The sequence below is a fragment of the Cebus imitator genome, unplaced genomic scaffold (assembly GCF_001604975.1).
Source record: "Cebus imitator isolate Cc_AM_T3 unplaced genomic scaffold, Cebus_imitator-1.0 Scaffold69, whole genome shotgun sequence".
Taxonomy (NCBI): Eukaryota; Metazoa; Chordata; class Mammalia; order Primates; family Cebidae; genus Cebus; species Cebus imitator.
Window position 1 is genome coordinate 1,758,306 of NW_016107384.1, and position 10,562 is coordinate 1,768,867.

The 10,562-nt window shown below is 38.9% G+C and overlaps 1 protein-coding gene and 1 long non-coding RNA gene across 2 annotated transcripts in view; both read left to right on the forward strand.

Moving 5' to 3' along the window:
- The window catches only part of LOC119471672, a 14,121-nt gene extending 5,093 nt beyond the window's left edge, over positions 1–9,028 (forward strand). The window contains exon 2 of the long non-coding RNA XR_005200727.1: positions 8,974–9,028. This is a non-coding gene — a long non-coding RNA (uncharacterized LOC119471672). The remainder of the gene's footprint in view (positions 1–8,973) is intronic.
- Positions 9,029–10,089: 1,061 nt separating this feature from the next.
- Positions 10,090–10,556, forward strand: LOC108306059 (ATP synthase F(0) complex subunit C1, mitochondrial-like). The gene has a single exon (XM_037739366.1). It carries the CDS (start codon positions 10,117–10,119, stop codon positions 10,525–10,527), a length of 411 nt encoding a protein of 136 aa, XP_037595294.1. The 5' UTR covers positions 10,090–10,116; the 3' UTR covers positions 10,528–10,556.
- Positions 10,557–10,562: the final 6 nt, after the last annotated feature.

The window sequence follows — 10,562 nt, forward strand, 5'->3', positions numbered from 1 at the left end:
GCCTCCCAAAGTGCTGGGATTAAAGGCGTGAGCCACTGCACCTGGCCGATGGCTAATATTTTTTAATACTTGTTTTTAGACTCTGTTTAACAAAAGACGGATTATACCGCATATGCAGCTTTGTAGTCTGCCTTTTGCATTTAAGCGTGTTTTTAGCATTAGCAAGCATATTTTACAAAAGAATTTCCCTAAGTTTTGTTCTCTTTCTTACTCCCCCCAAATAATAATTCTCGGGAAACCTTGCTTAAATTAATACACCTAGAAAATACAATCCATGGGACTATATGTTTAATTTTTTTTGGTTGTTACTATGGCAGGAGAGCAGGTAGAATTAGGGGAATTATATTTTCTACCTTAAATATTTCTGTAATGTTTTAACTTTTACAATGAACGTATATCATTTTGTAATCATAGAACATAAAGGTGAATTGGTTCCTTGGATAATAAGTAGATTCAGTATGAAAAACAATTCCTAAATTTGAAAGTCATAATTAACATTATAAAGTTAGTCATTAAGATATATTTTACTAAATACAGTACCTATAGGCCATTTCGTTAAATTTACTCTTCTGTGGTCCTAGACCATGAACACATATGCTGTGCAAAATTAAGAAAAATATTTAGTATTAAAACCGGAAAAGCAAATAATGTTTATGAGCTTTTGATTATAGAAAAATATATAGAGTCCTGGCCGAGCGCAGTGGCTAATGCCTGTAATCCCAACACTTTGGGAGGCCGAGGCAGGCGGATCATGAGGTCAGGAGATTCAGACCATCCTGGCCAACATAGTGAAACCCTGTCTACTAAAATGGCGCCATGCGCCTGTAGTCCTAGCTACTCGGGAGGCTGAGGCAGGAGAATTGCTTGAACCCTGGAGGCAGAGGTTGCAGTGAGCTGAGACTCTGTCTCAAAAAAAAAAAAAGGAAAAGAAAAGTATACAATGTCCTTTGGTATCTGGTGGGGGAATTGATTCCAGGACCTCTCATGGATACCAAAATCAGAGGATGCTCAAGTCCCTGCTGTAAAATAGCATAGTATTTGCATATAACCTATGCACATCCTCCCTTATACTTTAAAGTATCTGTAGATTATTTATAATACATAATACAAAATGTAAATAGTTGTTATACCATATTTATATTCCTAAGTAAATACTTGTTATACTGTATTCTTTAGGGAATAATGACAAGAAAAGTCTGTACATGTTCTTCACTGCAGACAGAATTTTTTTTTTCTGAATGTTTTTGATTTGTGGTTGGTTGAATCCATGGTTTTGAAGCCCCAGATACAGAAGGCTGACTGTACTATGTAGAAGTAATTTTTGTAAGTATATTTAGTTCTTGAGGCTAATATTAATTCAAAAAGTCATTAACAAGTACTTAGAAGAAAGAACTTTTTTTGTAGGGGTTTCGTTGTAATAGAATTTGACGTATCTAATCATTAGACCCTATATAATCTCAGATCAGACAAATGTGATAGGAATATTTATAATTACGTAGACAGAGATGGCTTTTTGGAGACTGCAGCTTCTGTTGAATAATAATCTGGCACTTGTAATTGGCACCAAATTTTAAAGATTCCAGGAGTGATTCCTGGTTGATGGACAGATACTTTAGTAAGATTGTTTAGAAAATTTCCAGCTTATTTACACTCAAGATAATACAGAAAGAGATAGTTGGTATCATTAAAAATAGGAAGGAAGTTAGTAGTTAATATTGCTAGATTTTCGAAGACAGCTTTATACATATTATCTCATTTAATCCTCACAGCAGCCCTTCAGGGTAACTACTTTGGTAATGGTATTATCTCCACTTTGCAGGTGAGGAAAGTAAGGCTCAGAGAGATTAAGTAACTTGCTCAAAGTAACACAGCCAGTATTTAACAGAGCTAGGATTTGAATCCAAGTCTCTCAGACTCCAAAATCTATCCTCTTTCCAGTACTTCACACTGCAGCAGGTAAGTGTGATACTTGGCCCTGTGCTTGTCTTACTTAGGGCACCCCAAACTTCAGCCTGTTTCCATTGCTCACTATCCAAATCCTAGTCAGACCCCAGTTAGAAGACTCTGTGATTCGAGCCAGGGTCAGTCCTTGTATGTACTGTTCTGATTGCAGTGATACATACCAGTTCTTTCTGAACACTGCAATCACTCCTCCACAAAGAGACATGTACATCTTTAAATATGATTAAAATTTGATTTCTCCTATTAGGGCATAGCAGCAAAATTTGTCCCTGCAGTTTCCAGTGGGTGTATTCAACCCTGTAATTTAAAGCATCATTCATACTCTAGGACTTAAAGCTGTGTAGCCAAAGGACTATGGAAAGTCATTTTACTTTTTTTTTTTTTTTTTTGGCAGAGAATGTCTGTTCTAATTTCTACCCTACTTATGTCATAAAATCATCGTGAGAGTGGAGTGAGATAATAGATGTTCGACTGTAGGAAGTACTAAGTGGTAATCACCTTTCTAAAAGCCCCATCTGAGACTCTTGTGTGAAGTTCTACTATATACAGATTTATTTCTGTAAATCTTTTTAGTTAGTCGAGAGAATCTTGAGAGTGTACTTGAATTGTAGATTACTCCAATCTGAGATGTAGGCTTAGCTATTAACACAATACAAAAGGTGTTTTCCACTTTAGCATACATATTAGAACATGGTGAGGTTAATTTTTAAGTATCTTGTTGGAAATGCATGGCAGGGAAATTCTGAAGGAGAGTTATAAGTAATGACAAATAGATATTGTACAAATAGATAATGTACAGTATAAATTACCCAAGTTATTGATTTTCTTTTGATTCATTGTATTATTTCTATTGATTTATTTTAGTGGCTTTTAACAGATATTTGCAATGCCTTTCATGACTTTGGTTCTCTGGTCTCACTTTTCCCCGAAGGTCTTAAATATATCATTCCATTCATTCATTATGTTCATTTTTGGGAAAAGTAAATTTAGTTCATTATGGAGCAAGGATTTACTTTATAAGGCTGAGGATAGATAAAACAATGAGCTCACAAGAGAGAGCAAAAGAGGCAAAAATCCCTGCCATCATGCAACTTACATTTCTTTTCTTTTTTTTTTTTTTCCGAGGTGGGGTTTTGCTCCTTCACCCAGGCTGGAGTGCAGTGGCACAGTCTCAGCTCACTGCAACTTCCACCTCCTGGGTTCAAGCCATTCTTATGCCTCAGCCTTCTAAGTAGCTGGGATCACAGACATCTGCCACCACACCTGGCTAATGTTTCTATGTTTAGTACAGACAGGGTTTTGCCGTGTTGGCCAGGCTGGTCTCAAACTCCTTATCTCAGGCAGTCCCCCTGCCTTCGCCTCCCAAGGTGCTGGGATTACAGGCATGAGCCACCGTGCCGGCCACAGCTTACATTTCAACAGTGAGATTATAAATGCCAAATAATATAAATAAACCATATGTCAGTTGATAATAGAACAATAGGAAAAGAATAAAGGGGAGGGAGTCGCAGTTTTAACTAGGTGATTAGGGAAGACCTCACTGAGAAATAGGATCTGGACAGATGTGAAGTAAATGAGAGAGGGAGTTACCTTGTCAAGCAGAGGAAGAGCATGCCATCTAGTACTGACGTGCTGAGGTAGAAATGTGTAGCAGCAATAGCAAGGAGGTCAGTATGATTAAAATCATTCTTGTGTGCTTGTGTTTTGAGGGGGCCTTACAGTGTCCGTTATGAGGACTTTACGTCTGTATGCAATGAAGTCATTGAGATTTTTAGCAAAATTCTAACAAGAAGTTTTCAGGAACACATCGTTCTTGGACATTGTAGAGGAAACACTAAGTAAAAGGTATTATTAGAGTTCTTACTCCTCTACTGAAATGCAGAATTTTGTTTTATTTATTTATTTATTTATTTATTTTTGAGACAGAGTTTCTCTCTTGTCCCTCAGTCTGGAGTGAGTTTCTCTCTTGTCCCTCAGTCTGGTTGCAATGGCTCACTGCAACCTCCGACCTCCTGGTTCAAGCGATTCTCCTGCCTCAGCCTCCTGAAAGCTGGAATTACAGGCGCACGCCACCACACTGGCTAATTTTTGTATTTTTAGTAGAGATGGGATTTCACCACGTTGGCCAGCCTGGTCTCGAACTCCTGACCTCAGGTGATCCACCTGCCTTGCCTTGGCCTCCCAAAGTGCTGGGATTATGGGTGTGAGCCACTGGGCCTGGCCAGATTTTATTTTATATATTAAAAATATATGTATTCATGTAGTATATAATAAAATATATTTTTTATTTAAGGCAAAAATGTTTTAAAATACGCTGCCAGTAAGAACTTACAAAAGGAAAAGTATATGGGAAAACCTCACAGAAGTTTAAAAAATTTTTGAATTTAAAACAACCAGTTTAAATGGAGTTAGATTTATGTTTAAGAATTAGGCTGGTCCGATGGTAGTGGGTTATCAGAACTTATTAACATTAATGTTGGTGGGGCGTGGTGGCTCACGCTTGTAATCCAAGCACTTTGGAGGCCAAGGCAGGTGGATCACCTGAGGTTGGAAGTTCAAGACCAGCCTGACCAACATAGTGAAACCCTGTCTACTAAAATGGCGCCATGCGCCTGTAGTCCTAGCTACTCGGGAGGCTGAGGCAGGAGAATTGCTTGAACCCTGGAGGCAGAGGTTGCAGTGAGCTGAGACTCNAAAAAAAAATTAAAAAAAAAAAAACAACACACATTAATGTCACTTAAGTTGGTATACAACCCCCAACTGCTAAATTTGACTAGCTTTAAAAAAAAAATTTAAAAAACAATTAACTAGGCAGCCATGAAAAGAATGAAATCATGTCTTTTGCAGCAACACGGATGGAGCTGGAGGCCATTATCCTCAGTGAACTATCCTCAGTGAACTAATTCAGAAACAGAAAATCAAATATCTCTTGTTCTCACTTGTAAGTGGGAACTAAACAGTGGTACACATGGATATAAAGATGAAAATAACAGACTACTCCAAAATGGGGAAGATTGGGAGGAGACTGAGGATTGAAAATTTACCTTTTGGGTTCAATGTTCAGTATTTGAGTGATGTGTACACTTTAAGTCCAATCCCCACCATTACACAGTATACCGATGTAATAAACACACACATACCCTCTGAATCTGAAATAATTTAAAAAGTAAAAGTACGCTTCCTAGAGTTTGCTGTGAAAAAGTTAACTAGTATAGCTTGCTTGCTTTCTCGCTTATTTATTTATTTATTTATTTGAAGACGGAGTCTCACTCTGTTATTTATTTATTTATTTGAAGACGGAGTCTCACTCTGTTGCCCAGGCTGGAGTACAGTGACGTGATCTCAGCTCACTGCAACCTATGCCTCTTGGGTTCAAGCGATTTCTCCTGCCTCAGCCGCCTGAGTAGCTGGGACTACAGGCATGCACCACCACACTCTGCTAATTTTTGTATTTTTAGTAGAGATGGAGTTTCACCATGTTGGCCAGGCTGGTCTTGAACTCCTGACCTCAAGTGATCTGCCTGCCTCAACCTCCTAAAGTTCTGGGATTGCAGGTATAAGCCACAATGCCTGGCCTAGTATAGCTTTTTAAAATGAAGGATGATTTGTTTATGATATGATCTCTAAAAAAGTTAATTGTGGTGTCATAAAAGTAGGATTATATCACTCCCAGTACCACCATAGTAAAGGAGATGAACTGAAACATCTGAATCTTATTTCTTAAATGAAGAATAACTTAAGGATCAATAGTTGTTTTGTATAATAGATATGGGATAAGAAATAAAAAGTCCTGGATCTTTTCCATGAAGTAGTTGGCTCTCAGGATACGTAACAATGTAATTGTAAGAAAATCTTTTATGGTAAGCAATTTCTTTTTCAATTTCATCAATTATTGGTAGTAAGTTTTTTTTTCAAAGTTCTAAATTACAAAATTGTACTTGAGTGAAAGTGTAGTGTTTAATTTATAGCTCAGCCTGGGGTATCTGTTTACCAGTGGTAGGTCCTTGAATGCATTTTCCCTTTCTGCCTGTTTTTGATTCACCTTCTACTTTCTCTATGGTGAATGAGTAAGCTATTTCATCTTCCTGTTTGTCTTATTTATTTATTTAGATACCGACTTTCCCTCTTGTTGCCCAGGCTGGATTGCAGTGGTGCGATCTTGGCTCACTGCAACCTCCACCTCCCAGGTTCAGTTGATTCTCCTGTCTCAGCCTCCCTAGTAGCTGGAATTATGGGTGCCTGGCACCATGCCCAGCTAATTTTTGTTTGTTTTTTTCGTAGAGACAGGGTTTTGCCATGTTCACCAGGCTGGTCTTAAATGCCACCTCAGCCTCCCAAAGTGCTGGGATTACAGGCGTGAGCCACCACCCCAAGCCCTGTTTTCTCTTATTTTTAATCTCCTGTGTATTCTGTAGAAGGGATCTAATCTGGATAATCTTGGTTGACTAAGTTAGACTAGCTTAGCTTGGAAGGGTTACCAAAACAGCTGATTTTTTTGTGTTTTGTTTTTTTCTGAGATGGAGTCTCGCTCTATTGCCCAGGTTGGAGTGTAGTGACATGATCTCGGCTCACTGCAGCTTCCACCTCCCAGGTACAAGCGATTCTCCTTCCTCAGCCTCCCGAGTAGCTGGGACTAAGGTGCCCGTCACCACGCCTGGCTAATTTTTGTATTTTTAGTAGCGGCAGAGTTTTTCCATGTTGGCCGGGATGGTCTTGATCTCTTGACCCTTGTGATCTACCCACTTCAGCCTCCCGAAGTACTGGGATTGCAGGCATGAGCCACCACACCTGGTGAAAACAGTTGTTTTGAACAGTTAGCTTTTCTGCCAATATTGTTTATATTGGAAAATTGATATTCCCTAGACCTTGTTTTTAGAGTCCTTTGAAAGCTCTCTTTCCTTCTAACTGTATAGCCCTCTGTCCTGACCAGAATGTTTTATTTCCTGTTCCCTAAATAATGCCCAGTGATTTATAAGTACAGTGCATATATAAGGCATAAGTATGTCCCAGATGACTTAACTCTCTCTCCATTTCTGCTAATTCCATTTCATAAATGGAATTTTGTCTTCTCCAGTTATCCAAATTCTACTCTTATTTCAGGACCAAATTCATACTTAGTCTTTCCAATAAAGCCCGTACCACTCTGCCTTAGTCTAAAATGCTTTTTCTTCCCTTTTTTGTCACCCATGCTGGAGTACAGTGGAGTGATCATGACTTCCTTGGCTCAAGCAGTACCCCCCTCAGCTTCCCGAGTAGCTGGGACTACAGGAATGTGCCACCATGCTCGGCTACTTTTTTTTTTTCTTAAGAGATGAGGTTCTGCTATGTTGCCCAGGCTGGTTTCCAACTTGTGAGCACAAGTGATTCTCCTTCCTTGGTCTCCTAAAGTACTGGGATTACAGGCACGAGCCACTGTGCCTGGCCTTTTTCTTCCTATTTCTTTCTTTCTTTTTTTTTCGTCTCTTGTTCCAGAAAAGCAGAATCTCAGATGGTGGATATATGTGTGTATGCAGAGAGAGAGAGAGAGAAAGAAAGATAGATATTTATTATAAGGAATTGGCTCAGACCATTATGGAGACTAAGTCTCAAGATCTGAAGGATGAGTTGGCAACCTGGAGACCCAGGAGAGCACATGGTGTAGATCCAGTCTGAATCTGAAGGCCTAAGAACTCAGAGAGCCATTGGTGTTTTAAGCTAAAGGCTTGAGACCCACGAAGAACCAGTGTTTCAGTTTGAAGGCAGGAAAAGCTGATGTCCCTGTTAGTAAGCCATCAGACAGGAGGAATTCTGTCTTAGTATTTATGTTAGTGTTCATTTGTATGCCTTGTCCTACTAGCTAGTAGATAAGCATCTTGAGGGCAGGGGATACAAATCATATTTGCTTATCATTCATAAGCGCTTGAATTCTTACAAGTAGTAAGTAGATCTAATATATAATACTTTATAAAACAGTAACATTTTAGGGCTGGAAAGGGTTTTTGACTAGTTCAGCCTCTTATTTAACTGAAACAGAAAGTCTGTTGCATGTGACTATTTTTTGGAAGAACCAGGATTAGAATTTTTTTTCGATTTCTCATCCAGGGCTTTTTCAAATAATTATTATTAATAATAAATGATAACTTAAATCATTATCTTATTTTAGAGTTTTCCTGGAATCAGAAACAGCTTTAAAATGGGAAGAGTACCAGCCTTGGCACCGTAACATAGTGAAACTACGTCTCTAGAAATAATAAAAAAAATTAGCTGGGCATGGTAGCATGCACCTGTGGTCCCAGCTACTTGGGAGGCTAAGGCAGGAGGATTGCCTGTGCCCAGGAAGTTGAAGCTGCAGTCAGCTGTGATCACGCTACTGCACTGAAGCCTGGATGACAGAGTGAGACCGTGTATCAAAAAAAAAAAAGATAGAAGAGTAAAATAATATACCTCTTTCCTTGATGGTTAGAGAATAAAATGAAATCATGTACGTGGAATCACTTAGTGCAGTGCCATAATATAGCTAATAGCTCAACAATTGCTTTTTTTGTATTAGAAAAGTTATTAATTAAAACCTTTTTTTTCCTTTTTTGTTTTTGCTTAGGAGCAATAATCAAAATAGTTTGCAGAGTCCTTTAATGTGGAAAATTAGGCAGTATTCCTGGAGATTTCACCATTTTTCCTCTTTTAATTTAAAAATGTGCATGATACAAAATTCAGTTATTCCAAAGCATTATGCCAAAAAAAGAACTTACTTAATGTGCGATTATGTCATTATTTCCTCAAAGGATATTATTTGACGTGTTAAATTTGCTGATTCATATACAAGATTCCAATTAAGTATTTGAATGTAAGCCATCATAACCAAGTAGCAGTTTTATCTTTATGGCATGACTTTATTGAAGCACAGGTTGAGGCTATGGAAGGTGAAATTACAGTATGTAAACACTAGAGTAATTTGAACGTAAATACTCTTTAGAATTCTTTAGTCATGGGAAATGAAACTGATTATTTTCATTTAATTTTTTTCCTTTCTAGAGTTCTTTGTAGGTACATCTTAAAGCTGTCAAGATGGTTCTAGCAGACCTTGGAAGAAAAATAACATCAGCATTACGCTCATTGAGCAATGCCACCATTATTAATGAAGAGGTATGTAAAATATATGAAATATATATGCTTGTGTATTATCACTAGCTTTGGGAAGATGGATTTTTAATATTCCCTATATTTGTATTTATTTTGATGTGGACTTAATACCTGTAGATAAAAACCTAAAAGTGGGCCGGGCGCGGTGGCTCACGCCTGTAATCCCAGCACTTTGGGAGGCCGAGGCGGGTGGATCACGAGGTCAAGAGATCGAGACCATCCTGGTCAACATGGTGAAACCCCGTCTCTACTAAAAATACAAAAATTCAGCTGGGCATGGTGGCGTGTGCCTGTAATCCCAGCTACTCAGGAGGCTGGGGCAGGAGAATTGCCTGAACCCAGGAGGCGGAGGTTGCGGTGAGCCGAGATCGCACCATTGCACTCCAGCCTGGGTAACAAGAGCGAAACTCCGTCTCAAAAAAAAAAAAAAAAGAAAAAAAAACCTAAAAGTGGATACAGTAAGTAGTGTTTTATTGAGAAATTAACTACAACTTCAAATTTGCTTTGACTTTCTGTATTTTGCCAAAAAAAATCCAAAACAAAACTGACCTTAACTTAAATGAAAAATAACATGTTTTATCCTTTGAAAGTGGCTTAAATCTGGAACTGTACTTTTGTTTTTTTTATTGATATAGACTTAAAATTTTATTATCCTGCTGCTTTCTTCTTGGCGAGGCCTCTGCTTATCTGTCCTTTTATTTATTTATTTATTTGTTTTTTATTTTCCCAACTTACTGGTATTCAGTTATCTGTCATTTTCTCTGTGACTTTTATTTAGCATTCTTATAAAAGGTTAGCATTTGCATCTTGTCTGTTTTGATTCATTTTTTTTGAAATCTTCAGTTTTTTGCAGATTTTGTAAGCTGCTCCTTAGCTATATTGTTTTAAGATACTTCTTTCTCCCATTTGTCCCCCACAGGTTGTATCTTAATGGTTTATTAATTGAAAAAGATGACTGTGGTTCACAAGTATACTTTATATTTTGTATTAACAATGGAAAAGGGAGACCTAGGGCTAAAGCTGGGAGACTGAAAAATGCAGATCACCGGGGCATTACTCATTTCTCTGGCTCTGATCCGCTGTTGTACCAGGGGTCTAATCAGGCCTGTGCCTGCCTCCTTCTTGAATAGCCCAGAGAATTCATCTAAACAGCCTTCCTGCAGCAGCTCCCCACTCCAGGTGGCCCAACGGGAGTTCCAGACCAGTGTTGTCTCCTGGGACATTGACACAGCAGCCAAGTTTCTTGGTGCTGGGGCAGCCACAGTTGGTGTGGCTGGTTCAGGGGCTGGCATCGGAACGGTGTTTGGCAGCTTGGTCATTGGCTATGCCAGGAACCCATTTCTCAAGCAGCAGCTCTTCTCCTGCGCCATTCTGGGCTTTGCCCTGTCTGAGGCCATGGGGCTCTTCTGTTTGATGGTCGCCTTCCTCATCCTCTTCGCCATGTGAGGCTCTGTGGGGTCACCTGCCTGTCCCTGCTGCAG

What these genes read in the sequence shown, in the direction of transcription:
- LOC108306059 (XM_037739366.1), top strand. Translation starts at nt 10,117, where the DNA reads ATGCAGATCACCGGGGCATTACTCATTTCTCTGGCTCTGATCCGCTGT.